The sequence below is a fragment of the Aspergillus uvarum genome (assembly GCF_003184745.1).
Source record: "Aspergillus uvarum CBS 121591 unplaced genomic scaffold BO82scaffold_35, whole genome shotgun sequence".
NCBI classification, from domain to species: Eukaryota; Fungi; Ascomycota; class Eurotiomycetes; order Eurotiales; family Aspergillaceae; genus Aspergillus; species Aspergillus uvarum.
In genome coordinates this window covers 41,139-65,064 of record NW_020291332.1, presented here as the reverse complement: position 1 = coordinate 65,064, position 23,926 = coordinate 41,139, and the positions used below count along the sequence as shown (strand labels likewise).

The 23,926-nt window shown below is 44.4% G+C and overlaps 13 protein-coding genes across 13 annotated transcripts; 5 read left to right on the top strand and 8 right to left on the bottom strand.

The window, feature by feature from the left end:
- Positions 1 to 913: 913 nt before the first annotated feature.
- BO82DRAFT_375443 (uncharacterized protein) lies at positions 914 to 3,401 on the bottom strand (the record flags this gene model as incomplete). The annotated part of the gene is made up of 5 exons (XM_025637478.1): positions 914 to 1,073; positions 1,132 to 1,615; positions 1,675 to 2,397; positions 2,473 to 3,045; positions 3,395 to 3,401. 5 exons carry the CDS (start codon positions 3,399 to 3,401, stop codon positions 914 to 916), a joined length of 1,947 nt encoding a protein of 648 aa, XP_025490802.1.
- Positions 3,402 to 3,497: 96 nt separating this feature from the next.
- BO82DRAFT_355313 (putative C2H2 finger domain protein) lies at positions 3,498 to 4,235 on the bottom strand. The gene has a single exon (XM_025635415.1). The coding sequence runs from the start codon at positions 3,748 to 3,750 to the stop codon at positions 3,535 to 3,537; it is 216 nt and encodes a 71-aa protein (XP_025490801.1). The 5' UTR covers positions 3,751 to 4,235; the 3' UTR covers positions 3,498 to 3,534.
- Positions 4,236 to 4,429: 194 nt separating this feature from the next.
- Positions 4,430 to 5,258, top strand: BO82DRAFT_355311 (uncharacterized protein). Its single transcript, XM_025635414.1, has 2 exons — positions 4,430 to 4,822; positions 4,877 to 5,258. Exons 1-2 carry the CDS (start codon positions 4,619 to 4,621, stop codon positions 5,132 to 5,134), a joined length of 462 nt encoding a protein of 153 aa, XP_025490800.1. The 5' UTR covers positions 4,430 to 4,618; the 3' UTR covers positions 5,135 to 5,258.
- Positions 5,209 to 7,314, bottom strand: BO82DRAFT_355310 (uncharacterized protein). The gene is made up of 5 exons (XM_025635413.1): positions 6,959 to 7,314; positions 6,335 to 6,912; positions 5,963 to 6,285; positions 5,721 to 5,897; positions 5,209 to 5,659 (listed from the first exon to the last, which is right to left on the bottom strand). The coding sequence occupies exons 1-5, from the start codon at positions 7,040 to 7,042 to the stop codon at positions 5,313 to 5,315; spliced, it is 1,509 nt and encodes a 502-aa protein (XP_025490799.1). The 5' UTR covers positions 7,043 to 7,314; the 3' UTR covers positions 5,209 to 5,312.
- Positions 7,315 to 7,819: 505 nt separating this feature from the next.
- BO82DRAFT_355309 (uncharacterized protein) lies at positions 7,820 to 9,702 on the bottom strand. The gene is made up of 5 exons (XM_025635411.1): positions 9,624 to 9,702; positions 9,380 to 9,577; positions 9,177 to 9,328; positions 8,723 to 9,131; positions 7,820 to 8,666 (listed from the first exon to the last, which is right to left on the bottom strand). Exons 3-5 carry the CDS (start codon positions 9,270 to 9,272, stop codon positions 7,840 to 7,842), a joined length of 1,332 nt encoding a protein of 443 aa, XP_025490798.1. The 5' UTR covers positions 9,273 to 9,328; positions 9,380 to 9,577; positions 9,624 to 9,702; the 3' UTR covers positions 7,820 to 7,839.
- A 517-nt stretch (positions 9,703 to 10,219) lies between these two features.
- Positions 10,220 to 10,980, bottom strand: BO82DRAFT_312507 (uncharacterized protein). The gene is made up of 2 exons (XM_025632443.1): positions 10,783 to 10,980; positions 10,220 to 10,733 (listed from the first exon to the last, which is right to left on the bottom strand). The coding sequence occupies exons 1-2, from the start codon at positions 10,933 to 10,935 to the stop codon at positions 10,380 to 10,382; spliced, it is 507 nt and encodes a 168-aa protein (XP_025490797.1). The 5' UTR covers positions 10,936 to 10,980; the 3' UTR covers positions 10,220 to 10,379.
- Positions 10,981 to 12,140: 1,160 nt separating this feature from the next.
- BO82DRAFT_105050 (uncharacterized protein) lies at positions 12,141 to 12,953 on the top strand. The gene is made up of 2 exons (XM_025629754.1): positions 12,141 to 12,348; positions 12,397 to 12,953. The coding sequence occupies exons 1-2, from the start codon at positions 12,223 to 12,225 to the stop codon at positions 12,946 to 12,948; spliced, it is 678 nt and encodes a 225-aa protein (XP_025490796.1). The 5' UTR covers positions 12,141 to 12,222; the 3' UTR covers positions 12,949 to 12,953.
- A 592-nt stretch (positions 12,954 to 13,545) lies between these two features.
- BO82DRAFT_355307 (uncharacterized protein) lies at positions 13,546 to 14,316 on the top strand. Its single transcript, XM_025635410.1, has 2 exons — positions 13,546 to 13,736; positions 13,786 to 14,316. The coding sequence occupies exons 1-2, from the start codon at positions 13,572 to 13,574 to the stop codon at positions 14,200 to 14,202; spliced, it is 582 nt and encodes a 193-aa protein (XP_025490795.1). The 5' UTR covers positions 13,546 to 13,571; the 3' UTR covers positions 14,203 to 14,316.
- A 1,478-nt stretch (positions 14,317 to 15,794) lies between these two features.
- BO82DRAFT_365742 (uncharacterized protein) lies at positions 15,795 to 16,339 on the top strand (the record flags this gene model as incomplete). The annotated part of the gene is made up of 4 exons (XM_025637014.1): positions 15,795 to 15,993; positions 16,046 to 16,131; positions 16,164 to 16,189; positions 16,246 to 16,339. 4 exons carry the CDS (start codon positions 15,795 to 15,797, stop codon positions 16,337 to 16,339), a joined length of 405 nt encoding a protein of 134 aa, XP_025490794.1.
- Positions 16,340 to 16,738: 399 nt separating this feature from the next.
- Positions 16,739 to 17,860, top strand: BO82DRAFT_105034 (uncharacterized protein). The gene is made up of 3 exons (XM_025629753.1): positions 16,739 to 16,886; positions 17,010 to 17,095; positions 17,145 to 17,860. The coding sequence occupies exons 2-3, from the start codon at positions 17,093 to 17,095 to the stop codon at positions 17,691 to 17,693; spliced, it is 552 nt and encodes a 183-aa protein (XP_025490793.1). The 5' UTR covers positions 16,739 to 16,886; positions 17,010 to 17,092; the 3' UTR covers positions 17,694 to 17,860.
- A 752-nt stretch (positions 17,861 to 18,612) lies between these two features.
- BO82DRAFT_286006 (uncharacterized protein) lies at positions 18,613 to 18,999 on the bottom strand (the record flags this gene model as incomplete). Its single annotated transcript, XM_025631525.1, has 1 exon — positions 18,613 to 18,999. One exon carries the CDS (start codon positions 18,997 to 18,999, stop codon positions 18,613 to 18,615), a length of 387 nt encoding a protein of 128 aa, XP_025490792.1.
- A 393-nt stretch (positions 19,000 to 19,392) lies between these two features.
- Positions 19,393 to 20,192, bottom strand: BO82DRAFT_417236 (uncharacterized protein; the record flags this gene model as incomplete). Its single annotated transcript, XM_025640018.1, has 2 exons — positions 19,393 to 20,088; positions 20,136 to 20,192. 2 exons carry the CDS (start codon positions 20,190 to 20,192, stop codon positions 19,486 to 19,488), a joined length of 660 nt encoding a protein of 219 aa, XP_025490791.1. The 3' UTR covers positions 19,393 to 19,485.
- Positions 20,193 to 22,739: 2,547 nt separating this feature from the next.
- Positions 22,740 to 23,624, bottom strand: BO82DRAFT_417233 (uncharacterized protein; the record flags this gene model as incomplete). The annotated part of the gene is made up of 3 exons (XM_025640017.1): positions 23,303 to 23,624; positions 23,221 to 23,256; positions 22,740 to 23,169 (listed from the first exon to the last, which is right to left on the bottom strand). The coding sequence occupies exons 1-3, from the start codon at positions 23,578 to 23,580 to the stop codon at positions 22,740 to 22,742; spliced, it is 744 nt and encodes a 247-aa protein (XP_025490790.1). The 5' UTR covers positions 23,581 to 23,624.
- Positions 23,625 to 23,926: the final 302 nt, after the last annotated feature.

The following is a 23,926-nucleotide window of genomic DNA, read 5'->3' as shown; positions in this document are numbered from 1 at the left end:
AATATATTAGAAGTGCGAGCACAGTGCTTTTAAATCTGATAGCAGGTAGGTTTTATTGAAGGGAAATCAGGCAATGCAGTCATCCCAACATAATTCGAGACACAGAAGCAGGGCAACAAAACCTGCGCTAGCGACTTCTAAGGCTGTGGTGAAATGCACTTGGCCAGCATTGGGATAAGTACTTTGCCGATAACTTGGAAACTGTTATTTTCATAAAGCGAAGGGCTCTGTTGCGCATTACGTCCGCGAGTCTTTCAATATCACATTTCCAGAAACCTGATAACAAGAGGAAGATAAATTTTCTATGATTCAAGCTGGGATACAGTGTAAGAGCTTATTAGGCAAGTATTGTTTGCGATCATATTCTGGCTGATACCACCCTTATGCAGCTTCCGCTCATCTCACTCGTAAGGTGCCGGAGCTCAGGCGTCCTCATCAAAGCAGCACGTATGAATCGCCCGCTTCAAAGCCCATCGTAATAGAGAGAGAAAGCTACAGCTTTCCCTGCTCAGCATAACAGTGCCACAAATCGCGAGACTTATATATAATTCGATCTCCGTTTGAGTCGGCACCACTCCACGTGACAAGCTGGAAATTGCAAGCAGTTAAAGATCCCTCCAGTTTACAGTCTGATTTTTAAGAATAACGTTCCAATCCGGCCTTTGCCTGCTAGCTGCTGGTTGTAACCGTCTCGCACCGTATTCTGAGATGCAACCTTGACTATAGTGGAGCTGAATATCGTTGCGCTCTCAGATCAAAATCCTGGTGGGTAAGTGAGAGATATATGTCCAAGATTTTCGCATAGTCGGAGCTTCGCTGTAATGGAGATTTCAGAGGGTCTTGACTAATGCATGCTGCTGAGTAACACACATGCGTTTGGTTCTTAGCTCATCACTGCCTCCACGAATTCTCTTCAAGTGTCGTTTTCTACTGAAGTCGGCTTTGGAAGTAGTAGTTGATGATTCAAGTGACACTGGTGGAAATCGATAATCAATACTTGTTGTAGTTCTTCATTCCACAAAAGATTCTCTGGGCGAAGGTCGTCATGCACGATACCCAATGATAGAATACTTCTTTCCGACAGTAAAATGTGCCGCTGCATGTTGGTATCGATTTCCTTGTGACGGAGACTCTTCCCCCCCCCAGCTCATTAGTAGCATATGGCGAATCTCACCTGCACCGTGGAGGAAGTAAATCTTAGCCAAATTGAGAAGCCCCAGAAACACTGGCACTGCAGAGCCTTGAATGCTCTGCAAAATATGATAGATCTCTGCTTCCTGCAATACCTCATGCCATAGCTGTGAAGTTGTGCCCTTCCCCACCACTGTGTAGCCGTATGCGGCACATGTGACTTTGAATGGTGCGCCGTATGACCCACATTGGCCGAATAGAGTATAGTATTCGTCCAGGTTCTTGTCCAACCGTTGCTTGACCAAGGAGACTAATTCAGCGGCTCGGATTGGGTGACGGTCGGTCTTCAGGACAGCTCGATGAAGCTTCACATTTGGGCATTGTGGGTCTAAGACATCGCTGCGCTGCAAACTCAAAAGACATTTTTGCGTGCAAAACTCATAAGAGTGTGGGCGAAATCGACCGACATGGCGTTGAGGGGATTCTTTGGGGTGGTCGGAGTAGGGCGCGGTGCGGGCGGCGAGGACGCGATCTGACTAAAACCGCGCTTTCGTTGCGCAGCAGGTGTCAAATCATCATCAGGCTCTGAAGAATCCTCGCGACGGTTGACATTGGCAGGCGCACAGCGAGTGGAACGAGTGGAACGAGTGGACGGGCGGCGACTGAGGGAGGCAGGCGATTTGAAAGGAGATGATGGCTGGTATTCAGATGACGTCATCTCCGAGCTAGTATATTCCAGGCTGGTGTAATCGGATCCTGGAGGCTTCTGTCGCAACTCGCCCGGTAAAATTTGGGATCGTGCATGGCCGAAACTAGTTTTCCAGATTGAGAGCTGTGATCGAGCAGCGTTCCGCCAGGATTGATCTCGATAGGCCGACTGGAAGCTCATAAGGCACAGACAAAGCACTCTCTCTTTTGCTGTCCGAGGGCCCTCAATAACACTCTCGACGTCGAGATTCGGCTCGCCCAAGTAGTAGTACAAAGTCGAGCAGTCGTCGGGCACCCGTAGGAGCACAACCCCAAGCCCAGTAGTCAAGTATAAGTACTCCAGACCTTCCTGAATCATCACATGGTATTCCTGAACGATCGCAGAGCCGGCAAGGTGAGCGGCGTTATATCTTAATTTCTCCGGCCCGTCAGTAGGAACTGTTTCTGGGTCGACAATCTCGTAGTAAAAGTTCATCGGTCGAAGTCCCGCCCTAAGATTCTCGTTAGACAGTCTATACAGCGGTTTGTACTCGACTGTAGTCAACAAGGTCCTGGTATCTCCGTCGTCACGGTGGATACAGAATTAATCGGGGCGGGCAGGTCGTTCCTTCGAATTTGTTTCGTCTGGCGGACTTTCGTCAAGAGCATTGGCGTGGTTGTCGAACCACACCCCGTCCCCTAGGCCGAATTCCTCCCGAGCACTCGGTATCTTGCACAGCGCTGAGATAATATCAAAAACATGATTTTCCACAGCGAAACGCTCATACACCTCCAGGTCCTTTTCGCTCGTGATGGGTCGGGCGGCAAAACGCTGCCCGTACTCTTCTAGTACAATGCAGGGACTGAATAATCGCGGTGCTTCGCTGCCCAGAGGATGGAGATATTGACGAACTGAGTTGTAAACCCGCTGTTGCTTAGAGACACAATCTGTCCAGGATTCCAGTCGTAGAGGGCAGTACTTGCCGGTAGGGGAGGGAATCTTGCCAGTAGTAGACTGAGCGGGATCTCCGGCTTTTAGAGGCTTTGAAAGAAGATTATGACAATATTGAATAAATTCTTCGAAGGTAGTCTGGCGATTTCGTGCTTCTGCCTGCTCTCTCAGTATCTTCTCCTGCCTCCTTCCCTCCTCGGCTTTCCTTCGTTCTTCGTCAGCTTTCTTTGATTTCTTCTCGGCTTTCAGGAACAAAGACTTGTAATCGACCGAATCTGACAGGCCTTAACTGGTGGTTGCCTGAAAGGGGTGTGTTCTATTGATGAGTAAGGACTTAGGAACAATAACTGTTATCAAACCATCATTGTCGAGCCCACCGGGACGGCACATCGGATAAGATATTTATCCGAGAGTAGCACCCAAGTTCGAGATGTAATAGGGAAGGCATTTACTTCTACATAGTGCTAAAAGTGAGTGCCCTTGCAAGGACTCGCAATCAGAAGACATGAACTGCCGAAACGAATTGTGGAAAAGAGCTACATTGACGGGAAGAGCGCCCGGGTTGCTGTAAGTCAAGACTCTACCACCGGAGGCGACAATATACCCGTAGGTTATGATTCATGCGAGTCATGCAGATTCTGTGACCTGGGGAGGGTAGTGATATTTGAATAATCTAGTACAGCAATATATCAGAAGAGAGTGCATCACACTGAGATGCATGCTGGCGTGATCACAAATGCTCAAAAAGAAGAAAATATCTTTACCTATTCTAGGCTACGAGACACAAATCGTTCTAGCTTAGCCAAACAACCGTGTCCACGACTGAGAAAGGAGACCACTAGGATATCCTCAACATGTTGGAACAGCGAAGACAATTCTGAGAATTCCTTTTCACAGCTTGGACATTTGTAAAGCCACGCTCCATCCTCAGATACAATATATTCCCAGCTCTGGTGAAATTCGCGGGCAATTCCATCCATATTTCCCTCAGTAACGCCTGACAGGCAATTTCCAGCCTCTAAATGAATAATGAAATTTGAGAAGTCTCCATAGAGTATGACTAGGCAGAATGATACTGTTGAGGCCACAATGTGAAGATGTTCACCTTACTAGATGTAGTCTGCGCGGTAATTCGGGAGGCTTGGAGACTGAATGAACACGAAGTCTGTGCTGGACTAAAGGATTTTTGCGACGGAATCCGGTAAAACGTCAAGAAGTTCAATTTCTGGGTAGTAACAAACAATTCAAGTATACCTGATATCGCAACCGTCCTAAATACAGCGAAAAAAGACCGTTTTCCAGTGTGAAATCCTCGGTGGCGGGCCCGAGAGGATGACTACTCCAAATTCCAAATTTGTCAACGCTATTGTAGTCAGGCAAATATTGGGTCGCTAAGCACGAGATTATGTGATCTAAGGTACGCGCTGACTCGAGGTGGGAAAGGCTTCTTTGCAACCTTCGAAATCACAGCGTTCGGGGGGAGAGGTGGAAAAGAGGGCGAAACGGAACGAATATTAAAAAGAGTGAGTCACGTGGAGTATGGCAGGGGTTTATCATCCTCATAGGCTCTTTTCACCGCCCTTGAAATTCAGCCAATAGTTGTTATAAAGAGTCACGAGACATACCCCACCTCAAAAGCGACCTGCTTCGTCCCCTCACATTTAAATGTCCCTCTACAACGCCCAAATGTTCAACAACGAAAGACAACAAGAAAGGGGTTCTGCCCGTCGCTCTCTTCTCATCCAGAAGATCCATTATCAAAACACCGTTATCTCTACTTGCCAAAGGTTAACATACGACCAATAAACCTCGTCCGCCATCAGCTTGTCTTGACGCTTGGCCTCATTCATGTCTTCATCCGACAGGCCTTCGGCCTCATTTATCCCTTTGCAATCGGAAAAGGTCAAGATTTACGCCACTGAAGCATGGAAAGAGGTCAAGCCGGTTGCTGAATCCTTACCGAGACCGAAACGCAGTACGATTGCACGATTCTTCGCAACAGATGCTTGCGACGATCCAATCAACTATGCAATTTCGGAGTATTCAGCAAAGGTCAGAATTCTGGGGAAAAATTTAGCAGAGCCTTGATTCTGACAGCTTTGGTAGGGGCTATCACAAACGACAAAGGAATGCGAAACGCGGGAAATATTGAGCTATAAAAGAGGGGGTCTCGTCGTGTTTCCTGGGAAGGCAATTGTTGGTCAAACCTTCACAATAATGATTCCTCTTGAAGTGTGTGGGGAGGTATATATGGAAGGGTTGGCCTTGGATACAAGCCACTATTATCATATTTTCAGGGAATGTAGCGTCGAAGTGTCGGAAGGTGCCAAACTAACGGTACTGGTAATATCTGATCTTACATGAAGTGTTACAGATAATTGATTGATTTGCGCTCCATCATGCCAGCCTTGAAGCTTTACATATTATCATACCCCAACTACAAGTTTGTCTCTGATTCTAGTTTTTTTATTATTCAACAGATCCAAAGGTAGCTATATCTTTGATATACGAAGACCGATCGAGGTACCACTAATATTCAAATTCAGATCGTATGGTGAATCCCATTCTCGAACCCTTGAATCACATTACCGTAAGTCAATTGGGTCTGATAGTGTGCGGTTTCAAAGCCTTGAGCGATATCATAAAGATTAGACATGCTCTCTCTTTGGCGGCAAATGTCCTCTGGGAGGCGTTGAGAAAAATTGCCGGAGCTTAGAACCCCGAATGTGTGACCATTCACATCCTCAAAACCTTCAGCGATATTCTGGGAGATCACTTCCTCGCCTGCAGCGTGATAAAGGACATCCTCAAATCCTCGGACCGCATTATCGAAGGATGGAGAGTAGGATGTTTGATCATGCGGCGAGGGTCCAAAAATGGAGACTTTCTCTAGGATGAAAACTTTAGGTTCTAGGCGCAAAAAGCACTAATAAGATAAGGGAAAACGTACCCTGATGTATACCTGAAGCAGGCAGTGTAGAACGCTCGTCTTCCAAACTATGGACTGAGACAACATCTTTGTCTAGTCCTGAGGTGTTCTGTATTGACAAAGACATATTATAGCTACTCACAGAATCATGATCGGCTCTGAATTGTAATTGATTCAAAACATTTTGATGTTCGGGCCCTACAAACAGATTTAGCGAAGGGAGATTCCAGAAAGCACAAGAACATGAGGTAGACTCTAATTACCTGGATTATTACCCGGGGAGTTGATGTCTGGTATAGTTATGAAGTCAGAAGATGATAACCGGCCTTGGATTTGGTCTGAAACCACCATAGAGTTGGTGGCCCCTGACCGACTAGACCCAGGTAACTTATTTGATTTAGATTTCTTGTTCCTTCGGGCTAGACGCGATGGTAGGATTGACCCAGCTCGTTGTGTTATCTCATATATGATTTGAGAACCAATGCCGTGCAGGTCGTATTGTGCGGCAGTATGTGGGACATTGATCGAAGTTAGATGAGAAACGACAAAATCAAGATCATCACGTTTGTTGAGAGATATTTCGAACCTTCCGCACTCAGTAAAGCTAGAATGATTAATTGTATCCGAATACTTACATCCATGCTGGAGCTACTCCAATTAAGAAGAATGTGCCATACCCGCCCAAGTGTTCTGCATAGGTATTCCATATGAGACCAGCCTTGTAGTCATCCTTGAGGTTTTTCTTGACAGATTCGACATCCTCTTTCCCGTTAGGATCAATCAAGGTCGTGCAGTAGCGTAAGACGCGTTCTGAGAAGATTCGCACATTGAATCTTTCGCAAATCAGCCGAACAAAGAGGTATGTCGCAGATGTGTAAAACGCCCGGTAGGTTACAGAAAGTCGGTCATTTTCCCTGCTTCCGTGATATAGCTGGCGCAATATATTCGCGTCCCACTCCAGGCTCACTCTCAGTTTGGCTGTCCAGAATTTGGATGGAGCTGCTCTGATTTCCGCGATGAGTGAGAGGGTTTCTGGTGTTGGTAGAATGTCCTTTTCAGTGGCTCTGCCGATGCGCTCCCGAGCATCTCTTGCTCGTGTACGAGATCGCTCTATTCCAGAAGACTTTATGTCATTTTGACCAAAGGCCTTGAATAAAGAAAGCCTCAAATCATCGGAGAGAAACTGCTTGTTACAGATGATAAATTGAGTGGCCTATGCTTGTTAGCCTTGTATAGTGATTGTGCTTGTCAACCCTTACCCGTCGAAGAATATCAATTTTGCCAGATGCATTACTCGATACTTCGGTGGCCTGAGCGGGACAGACTGCACTAATAAGTTCCATGTCTGCTTTTTGATATTCTCAAAAGCGTTTGTCAGGTCAGTCTCAACAAAGAGGAGGGAGCCGGCTCAAGTCACCAATAAGCATGCCGGCCGCAGTATACGTGGGTAGGTGCGCTGGGAAACTGCGTTCAGGATAAGCCAACGAGTTCATGAAACCAGACGAAGTATCTTATTGTTGATGAGTATACGAGTCGTCGGCCATCAGAGCTTTCAACTGTATAATAACTTAGCAATAGAAACAAATGGGCGATTCCAATGATTCTTAGATAGCACATCAACATTGAAGAAAGGAGCAAAAAGCGGGGTAACCTAGCAGTCACGGGAGATGACAAGGAAGCTGATTAATCACGAAGGTGTTAGTGACAACCAATAGCAGGCCGGGACAACGAGCTGCAATTTTCAAAGCGTGGTCCGAACGCTAGCAATAATTATAAATGAGGTCGAGCTTCATGTCAGATTTCGGCCGCCGTTTCATGTAAACGAATCTACGCACATTCCGAGAACATCGGCAATTAACTATGTTTGGGGAAGCATTCTTCCAAGACAAATGATGTCAGCAATGTTCCGAATCTTCTGGTGGGACCCGGTCGTCGTGCTCATATTGATGGCGATTACATATACCAGGGACAATAAACCTAGAAGTGATGGTAGCATTAACTATAATAAGCTTTGCTCTTGGGATTGTAGAAAGCCACTTGCAAGCGAAAGAGGAAGGTACATTCGTCAGCAAGTTATAGCAATGAGTTTTGCACAAATAAAAGAGCTAAGAGAATTCAAACTCGGTACATTTTCTTATTTCTAGTACGGCCATACCATCATATGCAAATTCTTTTGATGCTCATCCTCAGCTAGGCTGATAAATTCCCGTTTAGCCCAGTCACTCACCATTCTAGCCTGTTCGTACTCTTCCGGTTGGACCATACCCCCAATTGGAATGAGTCCTTCGTCTGCCAACTGTTGCACGATGGTGGATAACCCCTGAACAAGATTTCTTTCGTTATGATGTTCTGTTAGTTCCTCCTCTGTAAATTCAACTGGGCACGGGCTGCTATAGCCTAATCGCGTCCAGAGTGCAACTATTTTAATCAGAGCCTCGCGCAACGAAAATGTGTCCTGCCGCTCCCAACATCCTGAGATCAAGTTTAAGGGGTCGAGTCTTGTTGTAAGGCATGGATTTCTGAAGACTCTTGTCCGTATATTGTTGGCATTTTTAGTGCCCTCATAATAGTATTCGAGAAGTTCCTTCTCAAGCAAATTTTGTTGACTGGTACGAGGACTAGGTGAAAGCTCTAGCATCTGTGGATGGGGGCGCTGCAGACATATAGGTGCTACAGCTGCCAGCTGCCAGTCAATTATTGAAGTAATTTGGTTTGTATCCGGATTGATAAATATGTTATCAAGATGCAGATCGGGATGTGATAAAGTATTGAGCGGTTCACCGGTCTCTGGTCCTGGTATGAGGTAGGGTGAAATTATTAGATAGCGCTCAAGAAGAGATCGGTATTCTTCCGGACTTTCTGGCTTGTCAATCGAGCGATATGGATTGATTCTTGGTCTTGCTTGAGACTGCGCCCAAGAAAGTTCATTTTTCCCAAGAGCCATTGCATAGTCGGCAGTGTTTGACCCTTAAAATGATTAAGCTGGTGAGCCCGTAAAACGGAGGGAATCTGGTTGAGCTTACATGGACCCCAATCGAGTTTCAGGAATTTCCTTTCAGATTGCCACATTCTGCGGTCATTTGAAGGACCTATCGTGAACCTGGAAAGTTCCGAAGTCTGGCGCACTTCCGGTAATGACGCACTGTCCAGCATTGAATCTAAGCTGTCATAAACAGAAATCTTCGAGCTCAGAACAGATGTATGGTATATGCAGCCATGCTTTGAGAATGACACCGATGTAAGTTTCTTCTCTATATCAATTACCTGGTCTATAATCTCGCATCGTGATGGCATTGACATCTGGGCCCATAGTTTGCCCAGTGGTTGACCTGTAGCCTTTTCTTCGAGAATATACTCTGATCCTACCGGATTTGATGAGTCTGATGACCAGGTGTAGATTTTAGGGACAGGCAATCCCATGATTTCGCGAGCCTGGCTTTATTAGTTTAATCAACAGCAAGCGATATCAAGACGTACAAACTGACGAGTTGCCACCTCGGAGGCAATTGTATAAAATGCAGGGCCTGCGTTCGGGTTGGGCAGTCTGGCAACAACTTCATCGCCATTGCTCATAGTCAATACGAATGCCTTATTGAACTGCCCTTCAACACATTTGGAAACTTTCGTGCCTGGCAATCACTGTTAGATCAAGGACTTATAGACAAATTGATGATGAATACATTGTAGTCCATCTCCTCCTATGGCTTGGATACTTGTATGAACAAGTTGACGCAAGTCAAATTTCAGGTAACGTCTTGCAAGTTCTCTTGATTCGCCGTTTCTAGAACGTTTAGTCAGCTGGAATGATATGGAGTAGACAACCTACAGCCACCGATATCGCTGGTAACCGAATAGATCACATTCTTCAATAGGGATTTCTGCTGGCAAATTAGTCAAAACTAACAGTCTCTGAAAACAACATACCTGAGCCATCCGTGAGAGTCCGACAAAGAACAGGTCGTAGTTCTGACTGCATATTTTTCACACATTTAGAGAGTTTAGATCTGATGATTCGCGGCACAGCCATTGAATATTCACTGAGAAGCATAGCTGTGAAAGAGCAAACTGGGAGTCAACTAGGAGTAATTTATACGGATTAATGGCCCATTCGATGACTAATCTGCGGGACAAAGCTGGCGGGCCGGTTACTATAGCGGGTCGCTTACCGAAAACGGTATCCCCGGAGATCCGGGATTTGGCCTGCGGTCTTGGCACTGCCCGTGAAACACGAGCGCACAACTAAATAAGTTTGAAAGTTAATTGCTATATGGATTGATATTGTCTATTGGATCTACAGAACATTAGTCAAAAGAAGCAAGGATCAAAGAGTCCAACATTATGTACAAGCTGAGACTGACAAGAAGCGGAGGGTCGTTCCGTTCTCGAGTCCAAGATGAGCTTTTCCACAACGGCACCTATTCTGATAAGTCGTTGAATCTGCATTCATCGCCTATAATGACTTAATGAACAACCAAAAATATGTGTTCGATTGTCTAGTGTACTACTAGAAGAATCATCGCGGACGAAAGAATAGTTTGTAGATATCATTCGCCAGTTTTAGATGGCAAACAAGAATATCATCACGTTTATGCTAATCGATAGAGTCATCGAGCTAGTGCAGGCATTAGAATGAGGTTTGGCAGTAACTAATGCCGACAAGAGCCTTGTTTAGACTTGTCACTACTCAGTATTTTCAACCGCAGATGCGACATCATCAGCTTTGAAGTTCTCCCCAAGACCAAAAGTGATCTTTTCTCCAATGACCTGGTGTGTACCCTTGTGTCCGCCAGTTTTCCCCTTGATGAAATTCTGCACTGTCCTATCTTCTGCCTGACTGTTCGCCTGGATTATTCCGGTTGCCATCGTTGGATCTCTAGTATTTCGGTGCACATCAAATCGAAGGTCCTTGGTCTTCACGGCAGTCTTTGAAGTCTGGTTATCGGCAAAAGTGAGGTTCTTCAAGGTTTCGGAGTTTTCGCGTATTTTCTTAGCTAACCCTTCGAATGCGGCTTTGGAGATTTTCGACATTGCTGACTGTTTTATCAATTAGACTCTGAAAAGATACCAACATAAGGAAACTTACTATGTGGTAAAACCTATGGTGAATTCGCACAGCCTGAAGATTGTGGATGTTTGGAATTGTAATACTGAGGGAATGGAGAGCACTCGTTATATATGTAGGGTAGTCCTGATTGACTAGACTGTATTGCTGTTGATAATCATCATAATCTATCATATGCCCTGCTAAGATTCACATATGTGCGGCCTTCTAAGTAATGAGTTTGTATGGTCAGAGTAGGCACTGGAGGACGAAATGCGTTGCGCAGTCGCTTGGCCATCAGCTCGAGCGATTTTGTGAATCTCTGTTGGCAAGTCACAAACGTTCCAAATGGTTGAAGCTCCCCAACCTGTCTCTTCTGGTCTCTGATTTGCAGAAAGAAACTTATGGGGGCGGGTTTTGCTTGCTAGTTGCTTTTGAGAATTTAACAATCCCTCGAGCTAAATTCACCACTATTACCGTATGATATACAATCATGGCTTATTATTCGTTTGGTAGAGATAGAATACGTGCGACCCGTTGTTTTTCTGGATGGGTGGATTACGTGTCAGATGAACACATGGTGCTTAGTGAGATTCGTTCTTGAGGACGGACAGCTTCATCCCTGGATAGATGGACGCTAATGCAAAAAACATCAACAATGTTGACATCTTGTGCATTAGCGCTTCGGAAAACCCAAGAAGTTACATAACCCAATCGATTTTTTTTTTAGAAATATTTCTAATGCTCTGAAGATAAAGTTTCCAAGAGTAGATAATCACTACCCAATAGACTATCAAAGATCGTTGAGTTTTCCTCTCAAATCGCCAGTCGAATTTTGTCACTGCCCTCTGCGTTGTTAAGACGAATGTCGTCAAAACCCGAAGCACACTATTGTCCACCTCCTGAGTCCTGTCGCTTTTCAAAATGACCCAGTGTCTCGTAATTGAGGTCTAGAACACGAATTAAGGTACTAAAGCTATCACCTTGATTACCTTAAGTTGTATTTTAAAACTGGTTATGTGCTAGAACATCTCAAATGGCCGGTCCGGACAGAAACTTCCGCAAGACCCATGAAAACACTCGAATCCAAGCATATCAAAAGGCAAGAAAATACCGACTAAAACTAGGCATTGTCTTTTTGATCGAGCGCTGCCCGTAAAATTGTCTAACTTACGCCAAATCGATGAATCATTTTCCCAGGGAGCATCTCTTGGGGGTGAATGAGACTAGGCTGACTGGGCCAATTATCTGATCGGCATACTCCGGATGCTCGATCATCAACGACCTAGGCAGTGGATATAGACGATAATGATCGTAAGCCAGAACACTAGCAGTAGGATAATCTTGTACGGGATGTTAAATGTGAGACCTGTGCACTTTCAACATTCATTTTCCAATGGCACAAGTTTGTGGGTATTTAGTCACAAGCCTCAGATATCAGCCTCCTGTCTTTTCAACCCGATTCCACAGCTTGGTGAAGATATGACCTCCCAGAGCGACACAGAAACTCAAGCATCGCTTGCCTTAAGAGTGCTGCATGAGATAGTCTCAGCCATGATACATTTTTTATCAGCCGGCATCACCCTGATCCATATTCTAACGATTGAAGTAAGTACTTCTTGTTTTAAGATGGCTGCGAGATTTAACTTTGAGTAGCCATGGAATGCCTTGCAGATTCGGAGAGTCGAAGGCCCCTTTGTTGTTGTTGAAGCAAGCACATACAGCTTTGCGATACCCATCCAAGAATTGAGAAAGTCGGTATTTGGTTGGGCATTCCTTCTTTATCGTGGAGGTTTCTTCCTTGATGTTCTTTCTTTTGTGATACAGCACCGCAACGACCAGGATTTTCAGCCCTTATTTGGCGGCGATGGATTACGAGCCGCTGCAAGACACCAGCGAGGATGTGCTTTATTTTGCCCAATTTCTGTTAATGAGGGGTTTAAGGTTGTGCCTTACTCTCTTCTTGAGAGAACCATCCCTGGAAGGCTATTGATATGGCAAGCAGATCATCCTATGCTTGACATTACCTTTCGAACGAGGCTTTTCGTGGCTGGGAAACTGTTCAACGCTGCGGCTTTTGGTGTGTCCAGAACTATCTTGCACAAGTCAGTATCCTTCTTATGCTTCTTTTTACATGGAGCTCTATGGGTTTGTGTCCGGATGAGGCGCAGATTTGAAGTATGGATGAGATGGGATGCACAGGTTTAGTCCCCTAAGTGCAATGAAGGCAAAGTATCGATGTACATATCGCAAGCAAGTTATGAAGTCTGACGAAAGAAGCGAGACTTTGATGCACTATTTTGATTACAAATTCCTAACTCCTCTGTACCTTAACTGTAGTGCATCTACTGAAAAGCTGTTCTGGATTCACTAACCACACCTGCTCTCTATTTTGAGCTCTGTACAATTCGATGACATGTCACAATTTTTCGAGTAGTATGCCTGTAATCCGCAAATAATCACGGACTGAATTGGACTGTTGCTCAAGCATTCGTGCATCTTTGGGGCGCCTATGCTACGGTATGAAACTACCAACATCATTTATCTGTGCTCTACATCGTCAGGCATTGCTTTGCTGTACACATGCATAATATTCAATGTTTTGACAAACAAATAACTTGTTCAAAGTATTTATATAATAGAACCTGTTCTGTAATGGCTACCAATTTTCACCAGTGTTCAATCAGTATTGCACCGAAAATATCAAAACCAACTACTTCGACACTTTTATTATTAGTCATCAGATCGTTGTCGGAATGGCTGACAGTTACCGGCAAGGAAACTTGCCCATGGGGACACAGCTCATCTCATTCGACTTCGCTTCCCACACGATGGAACACCTTGGTTATCTGTGTGTAGATGACAAAACGCCCACAGATGAGAAGATAGCGAAAGTGAACAAGGCTTTTGAAGAGAACCAGAAGTTGTCCACACCAATGTTTGATTACTGTAAAGGAGGAAATGAGTGCAAAGCATTTCTGATGTCAGATCGCAAGGTACGTCTCCACAGATCCGACTAGCCGGTTGAACTAAGAACGATAGTAGTTTCAAGATATTCTCGCAAAGAGATTTGGCACGGACTTCAGTAAAATCATCAAACAGGGGCCTGCGATCATCGACTTCAAAGACAACAATGAGGCCGAGCAGATGATGCGAGCACATCCATCACGTGATGCTGTATCCGTCTTCCGTCCGCTGGGCAAGTCCGCGGAGTGGGATAATGGATTGTTTAAGCTCTATACGGCATCCCATCACCAAACCGATGAGGAATTCGAGCTTAGTCAGGACAAAGATACACATGCAATGGTTGTGAGCACCAAGCAATGCTTATTTGTGGAGGGGGCACTTTATGTACATCTTTCGCCGAAGGGAGGCACTCGAATGGTTTGGCAGGGGTTCTCGACACTTCCAATGGCGATGGACATTGAAAACCCTAAGGCATTGTCATTCATGAAAATCTAGGCTGTAGCTGTGAGGCTGTTGTTGACTTATTGGTCTGGGCGATTGCATGTGGACTGGGCTGGTCGTGTCTAAAGAACTCAACATCATCAGATTGAAATCAGACAGAGGTATAATGGGAGATGCCAGACCTAACATTTTTCCATATACATCGATGTAAATCAGATATCGTGGAGAGATCTGAAGTGCCATTTGCATGACCTCAGGAAAGTAGCCGTTGTTCAGCAAGCGAATCAATTCAGTAACCTGAGCTTCATAAAAGTGCGGGAATTTAGGCAGGGCAAGCATAAGGGCGAGCGAAGCCCCTGCTAGGCCAACATTTCTTTCGATTCGAAGAAGCTTCTGGCCACACTCGATCCAACCCCTAGCCTGAGAGGTGGTGGGCAGCTCTTTTCCCCTCAAGAAAGATCCGCAAAGGCCATGATTCTTAGGATGGTCTTCAGAGGTACCTATCCTAGACCCTTCTCCAGTAACCTGTAACCATGTCTCATAGCTTGCAGCAAGATATCTAACTGCAAGAAGCCGCTTAAAAAGCTCGCTTGCAATAAGTCTGTGCCGTGATTTGCCGCTTTCCGCCAAGAGATACGCAGTCCTTCGGTCTGTGTTACCTTGTATCTGAGCAAGTGCGTACAGAACAGTTGTCTGGTCATCTTCTAAGAAACTCTCAAGGTCACCTAGCCTCTTAGTGACAGATTTCAACAAAGCCTCTGCCGTTATTGAACGAGAAGTCCTAGGCTGTCCTCCCATTGGAACGAATAGGGGTGTGCTGGGCCAAGATAGCTGCCAAAGGAGTGCACATTGATTGAGAAATTTTGCGAAAAGCCGCGAGGTGATGAGTTAAAAGTCTGCTTCGTAATGTCGCACAGTGCTTTGGGAATAAAGGGGCTGACCCTGGGAGGGGTCCGAGTCTTGTCATCAGGTGCGTGGTATTTGTTCTTGGATTGCTCCCTTACTATTCTGGAACCGGAAAGGTCTTCCTACATATGCTTGGGCCAGCAACCCACACTCAGTAACATATCAGTACCGACATGAGAATCCGATTAGTTGGAATACGTCGAAATTTTTGGTAACGGTATCGTTGGGCGTATTATCACCTCATAATCGGACAGATAGATCCTCTAAAGGAGAGCGGCTTCATATGCGGGAATTTAGAACTCATCACACTTGGACTGGCACTGAAAGTGGTAATTTACAGATATTTTTTAGTGCTTACTGTGGTCATGCATACTTGAGCCACTCAGACTCAGAGTGTGCTAGCACAACCAATTATGCTCAAGAGCGTGTTCTCATAACGCTCCTGCTCTCCAAAAATCCAGAATATACCTCTCGCATTAGTTGGACGCCCAGTTTTATAGTAGCAACTACTATCTCAGTCAAGTAATTCCGCCTTAAATATCCAAAACAATAATAAGTTAGTAACTATGATACACGAACGTTCTCGAAGTGGGATTTTGATTTACGAAGTTAGAGAAGGGCTCCTTGTTTTTTGCACTAGACCAGGGAAACAAGGCTTATAAACAAGCTCGCGCTTCTAATAACAATAGACAAGATTCAAGTATTAGGATTAATTCATTACTCCTCTCTTGTCTTCAAATATGGCTCCGGGAAAAGACTCAGGTTTTCATAACAAGATATTTTCAAATCTACACGCTTCAAGTTTGACAAGACTTCTTCTTATGCTTGCGGAAAACCTTTATCCCGAGAAGAGACTCAGATTTTCCAGTACAGAACAGAAACCGAAATGGTGGCCTGCTGAAATTACTTATATCCACCCAACTAAATTAAAGAAAAGAGGTCAGTTTATCGCAAAGAAAACATGTATAGCTGGCAACTGATTATCACAAAGACCGTTTGAGCGTGGCAATCAAGATTCTCTCTTCCTTTGAGCCGGTTGATGACTCGGTGCTCACAAGGTTCCAGCGATTGAGAAAGGTACGACTTGAGGATATCACATATTTGTGTAGCAAAGTCAAGAAAAGAGAAGAGCGGAGTAAGTCCTAACTCTGATTACGCATTAGCTAGGAGTTCTGTTAAACTTGCATATAGCATGGACGAGCAAGAATCATCGCCATCCCAATCCTCAGCCTACTACACATCTGCAGGCGAGTCAAGGTTTGACAGCGGTAACAAAAAGGATTAGTGTGGAGTCATTACTTTGTGAGAATTAAGTCAAAAATCCAAGGCATATAACCATGGTGAGGCACTTTTATCTAACTCTTGGTCAGTAGATTGAATCTTCTAATTATAGAGTTAGCTTTTAAATGGCTAAAGTGATCGGTGGCCCAGGTTTGATTTTTCACTTGAATATGTATAAAGTACAAGAACAATAGCATATATCCGTAAACCAGTCTGGCGAGGAGTTCGCGCTTTCCTCACTCTTTACATAGGTACCCTTGTAGGCAAACCTTACTTAATTTGACATAGCATGGGGCGATGTACTAAGCCATGTAGGCCTTTAGTGATAAATACCTCAGCGTCTGCCTTGTTGGCCGGTAGCAGCGATTTAGATTACTGTTTCCCTGGCTACTATGCGGTTTTACTATTGTCCTTACGAAACAGGTATCGGTTATCCGGGTATAGTAACGGCGCACGGACTGGGATAGGATAATTCATGTCAGATGAATTGGTGTCAGCGGCTAGTCCCATTCAGAGGAAATAATTAAACTATCAAACCTGATAAATTGAGGGTGAGTTGCGAACCATCACGCCTCTCGTGAAACCTTTTACATTGGTGTTGTTATTCAAAGAGAGGAACGAGTCCATGATCATTTGGCCTTAGAAAGCCGGGCTGATATAATTTTTGTTCCAAGTCATTATCTCCGCAATTTACGACAATTCACACTACCATTCATTTACTTCTTAGTCTCTATAGTTGCTTGGAATCAAATACATCATGGTAGGTCATCAACTCATTATTCTATGAAAAGTGCTAAAGCCAATTGAAGGTCGTCGAGGCCCCGCTTTCAGAACTTATCCTGCGCAGTCCAGCAGAATCAGTTTTAAAAGCTCTTCAGGTGTCTTGCCTGAATCAAAAAGCTTTTGACTGTGATTCCGTTCAGCGAAGACTGCATCCAGAAGCCAAGTTGCTTCTGGAGGCTTGCCAGAGGTTTGGAGGAGAGGAATCTTTCGACGAAGATATATCGCACATATTCAACAATAAACTACTGTGTGATCATGTCAAGACTATTTCTCAAACCCTACACCGCGAAACATTGCTCAAGCTATCCTTTCTTACGTGGAATTTTGACGGATCCGGCTTGGTTTCCAAACAGCTCCGTCAATTCCTTGCAGACCCTGAGAACGACCACGTTGAGCACATCTGCAATACTATATGGCAACGTCTAGTTGATCGTTCAGAATGCAAGAAAACAAAGATTGAATTCGCTCAAGAAATGGTAAGTGTGTTGAAGAATCTTAAGGCAGCTCTGGTATTTAGGTGGAACGTGATCTATGTTTCGATGTTGGACAGTATGCATATCACCAATGCACTGTAATCCATGGAGGTTAAACGTTCAACATTCAAGTTTCCGTGACGATGGGTCTAGCGACAAGCCGCTGAAATTATGTATTTCCTGTTTGTGAGTCCTTTGAGACACTTGGGGGAAATTATACGCTTCGGAAAATATTTAGAGAAATTCGCTGAAAAATGCTCTGGCTGCGGCAATCCACTAAAGCGAATCGATAACTATAGTCACTTTTAAAGAGAAAAGCGTCAATTGATTATATTTGAAATTGTGTCGAGTGGTAGGTTATTGTCTAGTATAAGTTGTATTCGATTGCATATTACAATCCTACAGCAGGTCAGCTCGACAACTTTAATCGGTGATGTTGATAGATTTTGAGAACGAAACTCACCTTTTGTACTCAAACAGCTTGATGAAGCCGAAAGGCCAATCGCTCAATTACGCTGAACCAAATTCTTTTTGATAAATAGAACCCTATAAAAATTCAAGTCAGTATTTGAGAGGAATAGTTCTCCTCCCTGGGGCTGGTGGCCATCTGACATATAATACAAGCATCCAAGCTGTATAAGGGGAGAAAGTGTGGATATCCGGTCTAAGGCATATTTACAAAGAAAACTGACTAACAGGAGCCCTGCCGGAATTTTTGGTCTTTCTGTTGTGTTAACTCTATGATCAAGGGCTCAGAGCCGCCTACCGGGACGATTGCATCAGGCATAAAAGGCCGGAGACACTGTCATCATTAATATTGAAGATGATTATATGGAAAAAGACCATGGAGAATAAAATAGCTGAGAATCACGGTACGTCTTATGTGTTACTCCGACAGGATGAACAGCCCAGCTTGCGCCCTTCATTCAGCCAGCTTACACCGAAGCAGGGGGGCTTTGATCCAGAATTATTGATTAGTGTCTTTGCTGATGAAGCAACTCAAAGTTTCAGTACATACCAATCATATCATGTCTCCCTCAGCCTGGCTGCCATGACTTTTGATCCCTAAAACATCAAGATATCTCTGTTCGGATTCATTGAGTTTTGCAGTGACTCCAACCAACATATCCTCCATCAAATGAAAAAGTCGGAAGATTTCCTCATGGAAATGTAATAAAATCTGCTTTGATTCCTTCTGCCATTGAAGCTCGGCTCTTAGGTAACTGATTTCGTAAACAAGGTCATGGAGTTGTTGACGAATATCTGTAGATACTCTTTTGGACTGCTGCAAGCGGGATGAAAGCCTCTCAATATTTGATGTAGTGCCCCCATGAGATAGAACTTCGTGATCTAGAGGTGAGATCTCTTCTGAGATCGTTTCAAGGGAGTGATGATAAGACTGCTGCATGATAGAAATTGGGGGAGATGTGTTTGGAGTTAAGGTCAGCTATGGAGGGCATAATCGTGTTAAGAGTGAAAAGATCTTCAAAGAGGGGGACGGGTGGATCTCTATATCCAGGATTACAGAAGGATCGCGAGCCTAAAACAGAGCGCAAAAGCCTTCTGCTGGTTGAAAGAATTGATAACAGGTTCTCAACCCTTGTCGAGAATGCCGACGTGTTATATTTCAGTCGGAATTCACAATCGCTATAGGAAGTCATCTTTATCAACTGTTGATGTATATATTATACAATTATATTACCAAAGCTGGGCAATACATTTTTGTTTAACGGTAGCTATTACTGTAGAAGGTTTCCTATTCCATCTATTCTCGATGCTGTTCACATAAAGTTTTATATGATATAAACATGCTTATACTCCTGATAAGGAGGATAAAACAGAGAATTCTTTCTCAGATGACGCCTCCAAATACTCGCTGATGACAGTCACTCAATTATGGGAAGTCATCAGAAGGATTATGCTCAGGCAGCGCGGGGTCAACTTCATTGGAAGGAGCTTCAGTGTCACAAGCACAACAACAACACACGAAACTCTGCTGAGTTGGGAACCTCTTATCCTCTTTAATACTTTGAATCTGTTGCTTCTGTGCATCCAAAGCCGATTGAAGAGCGTATATGTACTGACGCTGGGATTCATTCTCAAATTGAGCCTGTCGGAGGTGAAGCATCTCAGATTCGGTTGGTGCTTGTTGATATATCTTTTGAAGCAGTAACTCATTGACTTTGTGCTGATAGACAAGACAAGATCCTAGGCTCTGCACCTTTTCCTTCTCCTTTTGAACTTCTTCGCTGAGTGCATTCCGGCTCTCTAAGACACGAGCAAGTGTCCAATCCTGCTGTGATCTTGCACTTGCAGACTCCAGGATGACCTTCTCTAGGTATGTGCAGCGCTCCTGAGCTTCCCTGCATGCGACCTGCTCGTTGCGAATTCTCGTTTCCAAGCTTTCTTGGTAGTGGCGTGAAAGACGCTGCCGCTCAAATAGCTCCCTTGCCATGGCCCAGGTAGCCTCAGTCTCGCTGTCTGACATTTGCCTCTGCTAAACTCGGTCAGATAAATAACTTTCTTGTAGATGTCATGCCTTACTATATGCTCGCCGGTCATGTATAACGAGCCAGCACTAACAGTATTGGACGAAACCATTATATCATCGCATTCAATTTTTCTTTGATCGAAATACTGAGCAGTCGAAGTATCCCAGCTGATCAGTGGTTTGTTCAGTAGAGGAATCAGTAGGGGCTATAATAAATTGCGATGTAGAAATAATTTCCAGTGCTTATCACCGGCGGTTACTAAAAGCATAAATGTCCCGCACTGCGAAGACAAATCGGTTCGCAACTCCAGAGTTTTTATTGTTAGCGACCGGTACCGCATCACTTTCATGCTGAACATATTTTCTCTTCCATGACTACAGTACCTGACCAAATCAACATCTGCTCATATTTCATTATCCCTCAGCTAAAGTAATAAGTCGATCTGTGTACTGTGATGGTGCTATATCAAATTGGTCTGTTTTGCTTTTGATTATAGATTTTATGTTAGAAGTTTGATATAGCTGATTTATGTATGTACTATACTAATCTGCTCTGGAGTATATTGTAGTTCTATCTTGAAGGAATGGCTAGTATCAAGGTACATTGTGATTGTTTTTGAAGACACACGTGAAGTGGAATATATACAACATTTGGTTATCTGCTTGTGTGAATGAGAAGCTGCTCCGAAACAGTTATTCAAGTAACCTTCTCAAAGAAAAGGGATGCGAGTTGCATGCTTGACTTTTGAGATCTGAGCGGGTTGTTGATGATATGCCAGTTGGAACTGATGTATTCTCCTCGGTATCACTTGACGTTCCAATGATGTTTGAGATTTCGGGGCCACTGAGCCGCTTCTCAGGAACTTCGGCGGGGCAGTCTGTTCGTATCTGTCTCCTTGGAAGCTTCCCCACGGGGAGTCGTATAATTTTGGTCGGCAGAATCGGTGGACTCAGAGTAGCTATCTCACCACATGATGAATCAGAGTCATCGGCTCCAGCCCTCTCGATGACGGAAGCTGTAGCTCGATATAATTTCCGCTTACGCTGAGTTCGTCTTATGAATCTGTTAGACCCAGCAGCATTTAAGCGGTACAATTTGGTACGTATCGCTGATTGCTTCCTGGCAATTCCAAACTCTTGTAAATATGCTACCTCAATCTCTGGCCAAGTCAAATGTTCCCGAGCTTTCATCCAGGTAAGCAACGACGCCTCTTCATGAGACGTCCAGCGGAGATGGCCGATATTTCTTAGGCGTTGGTCATCAGGTTTACCTGACTGATCTGGTGACTGTACTTCAGGCTCGTATGGTTCTCCGTCGGCATGCGATACCCCTCCAGGAGCATGAAAAGAGTTTACTAAGCCGGGTAGCGTCACACTTTGCATGTGAGCATCAGAAACATTGTCCGATACATTATCCACCGAGACAGCATTCGCAGGAGATAGACAGTCTCGATCACTTTCTGGAAGAAATGTACCACGTATCTCTTGGTAGCGGTCTTCTAGGCTTTTGACAAGGTGACGATAATATTGCGTGACTGTCAAATCATTAACACCATATTCATGTTTTGGCCAAAAGAGCTATCCCAAAGACTTTCCCTACCTTCTGAAATTTCTCGATAGCAACGATTCACATTGGCCAGTACATTAGTGATGGTTTCCAGCTCTTTCTTCACATCGTCGGCGATTGGCAGGGGCTCGATCATTTGCTGGAGAATGCCAGTTTTGAGTTTTGCATAGTCAGCCTCGGGTATGTCGATCAATCGCCCTCGGATAAGGCAGGAATGCACCCCGTCTCGACTGGGCTGATTTCCGTCAATATCAAACTCACGGACTACATCGGCCCAGTTCAAAGTCTCTCTGTGTCCTGTTCCACTTTCTTGAGATGACAAAGGATTAGATCGGGTGAAGATATTATTGATCCTTTCTTCGATAAATGTGCTAAGAAGAGGAACATGTAAATGACGTGCAAGTGACTCCCTTCGGTCAAGCACAGAAAGATAAACTTTAGGCAGATCTATCATAGAAAGCAAGCCCTCGAGCTTCTCAAAACGTTCTAGGGGTGCATTCGTCCGACAGGAAAAAAAGTCTAGCGTGCATTGCTGAGAAGAGGGATTTGGGCGAAATTCCATAGTGAATGAGAATTCAACAAGTCTGATCTAAAGAGAAGAATAAAAGAGACGTGAGGACAATGAAAGCGAGGGACAGACATCTATAATCTTTCATTTACCGAATTTGGTTAACTTGGTGTCCTTAGTTGAACCTAAATGCAGATTGGCCTCGGCCGAAATAACTCTGTCTCTTACCAAATAGATTGCGTAGCGGCAGAATTCTGTCGCAATCTCCGATATCGGATTAGCGTTTGAGGCTATTGAAAATTGTGGGGTCTACATCGGCTATGATGGGCTTCTCTGCTGCTTGTCAAAGAGGGTCGAGCTCTCGTCAAAAGTCCGATCTGGACATCATCCATAGATCAGATAGTTCACCTAATCTGTCTCCATGGCTCAATTAATTAGTGGGACGGCTCGAGCCTAATTAATGACACGCATAATGGGCCTGTTCGGAACGGACGGCAAAGTCTATGAGTCCAAGCCTTGAAACCATTGGAGATTACATGTTAATCGGATGGTTTGTCAACGTGACTGAGAAAGTTATTGAATTCATGTGCTCTTTGTGACTGGGCTTGTTCGTCTGGTTACTAGCTTGCGTGCACGGAAAGGCGCCGGACGCTCGGTACGCTTCGCCAAATCCCCCACCTTTTTCGCCGCGAGATCCTCGCATTCTTGGATTTTCTCAACCATTCCCAGTAGTCTTTCGACCTTTTTTGATGTGTTGTCGGTCCTTTCCTGTAGGGTTCTCATTGAAACTAGAAGACTCTGAATTTCACCCTCAATCCTTCTCGCAATACTTGGATATCCACTGACACTTTCTGAGCTACTGCCTCTCATGTTGCGTACATCGTTCGTAGTGGTATGGGTGCTATGATCTGGAGGATGGGGCATAGATTGGCGTTGGAACTCTACTCCCGCAGTTTTCAGGTGCGTAGCTTGAATATAGGAAGGAAGAGTGGTCTGGTGTTCGGTTTCGCTGCTTGACATGACTTAGTCAGGGTTTGGTCTTCAGGTATTCTGTAATTCTTACATGACGGGAAGCGCAGGGCATGAACCAAAGTCATTACTATCGAATTGTTAGGTAGTCTTCTCCAAGAAATGGTTTTACGTACCTGGGCTCCCAGTACCCAACACCCTGTAGCTCTTCTTGGGAGTATTCTTCTATAATGCTTGCAATAGCAGATAAAGGCATTTGTTCGGTCATTGAGTTGTAATCCATCTCACTGTGGCCGATCAATTCATTCGTGTAGTCGCTTGAAGAATGAACGACAGCATATTTTGCGTCTTGTTCAGATTCCGCAATATAATCATAGGACCAAAAAGGATCATTAAAGGGTGGGTAAACATCTGGATCCATTTGCAGTTGTTCTTGTTCCATACCACCATTCATAACTGCGGTGCATTGAGGGCTATTCAAAGAGAAATCAATTCTGCGGATTCCTGATAATATACTGACACTAGATAACCAAGGGAGTCTACACACTGGTAGTACTGTGGGCTTATATAGTACAGGTTGTGTACGACATGCCTCATTGACATACAAATCACTCCTGTGATAGGTGTTGGTCGAAGTCGATACCTTTCCTAATACCCAAAGTAGCTCATGTTTAATTTCTGATACGCTCACTTGATTCCTGTAGTAGGCTTGGAAACTGAACTGCAGTCAATTTAGTGAGGTCTATTGCTAGTTCATACACGAATGAAGCAATCTCCTAATTCGCGGAAATTGATGCAGG

Coding starts and splice junctions, on each gene's coding strand:
- BO82DRAFT_355313 (XM_025635415.1), bottom strand. CDS start 3,750: ATGGATGGAATTGCCCGCGAATTTCACCAGAGCTGGGAATATATTGTA.
- BO82DRAFT_355311 (XM_025635414.1), top strand. CDS start 4,619: ATGTCTTCATCCGACAGGCCTTCGGCCTCATTTATCCCTTTGCAATCG. Junction 4,823..4,876: donor TTTCGGAGTATTCAGCAAAG/GTCAGAATTCTG, acceptor CAGCTTTGGTAG/GGGCTATCACAAACGACAAA.
- BO82DRAFT_355310 (XM_025635413.1), bottom strand. CDS start 7,042: ATGGAACTTATTAGTGCAGTCTGTCCCGCTCAGGCCACCGAAGTATCG. Junction 5,898..5,962: donor CTCCCCGGGTAATAATCCAG/GTAATTAGAGTC, acceptor ATCTGTTTGTAG/GGCCCGAACATCAAAATGTT. Junction 5,660..5,720: donor TGCTTCAGGTATACATCAGG/GTACGTTTTCCC, acceptor TTTTCATCCTAG/AGAAAGTCTCCATTTTTGGA.
- BO82DRAFT_355309 (XM_025635411.1), bottom strand. CDS start 9,272: ATGAGCAATGGCGATGAAGTTGTTGCCAGACTGCCCAACCCGAACGCA. Junction 9,132..9,176: donor AGGTGGCAACTCGTCAGTTT/GTACGTCTTGAT, acceptor TAATAAAGCCAG/GCTCGCGAAATCATGGGATT. Junction 8,667..8,722: donor GAAACTCGATTGGGGTCCAT/GTAAGCTCAACC, acceptor AATCATTTTAAG/GGTCAAACACTGCCGACTAT.
- BO82DRAFT_312507 (XM_025632443.1), bottom strand. CDS start 10,935: ATGATAGATTATGATGATTATCAACAGCAATACAGTCTAGTCAATCAG. Junction 10,734..10,782: donor ACCATAGGTTTTACCACATA/GTAAGTTTCCTT, acceptor TTGATAAAACAG/TCAGCAATGTCGAAAATCTC.
- BO82DRAFT_105050 (XM_025629754.1), top strand. CDS start 12,223: ATGACCTCCCAGAGCGACACAGAAACTCAAGCATCGCTTGCCTTAAGA. Junction 12,349..12,396: donor TCCATATTCTAACGATTGAA/GTAAGTACTTCT, acceptor AACTTTGAGTAG/CCATGGAATGCCTTGCAGAT.
- BO82DRAFT_355307 (XM_025635410.1), top strand. CDS start 13,572: ATGGAACACCTTGGTTATCTGTGTGTAGATGACAAAACGCCCACAGAT. Junction 13,737..13,785: donor TTCTGATGTCAGATCGCAAG/GTACGTCTCCAC, acceptor GAACGATAGTAG/TTTCAAGATATTCTCGCAAA.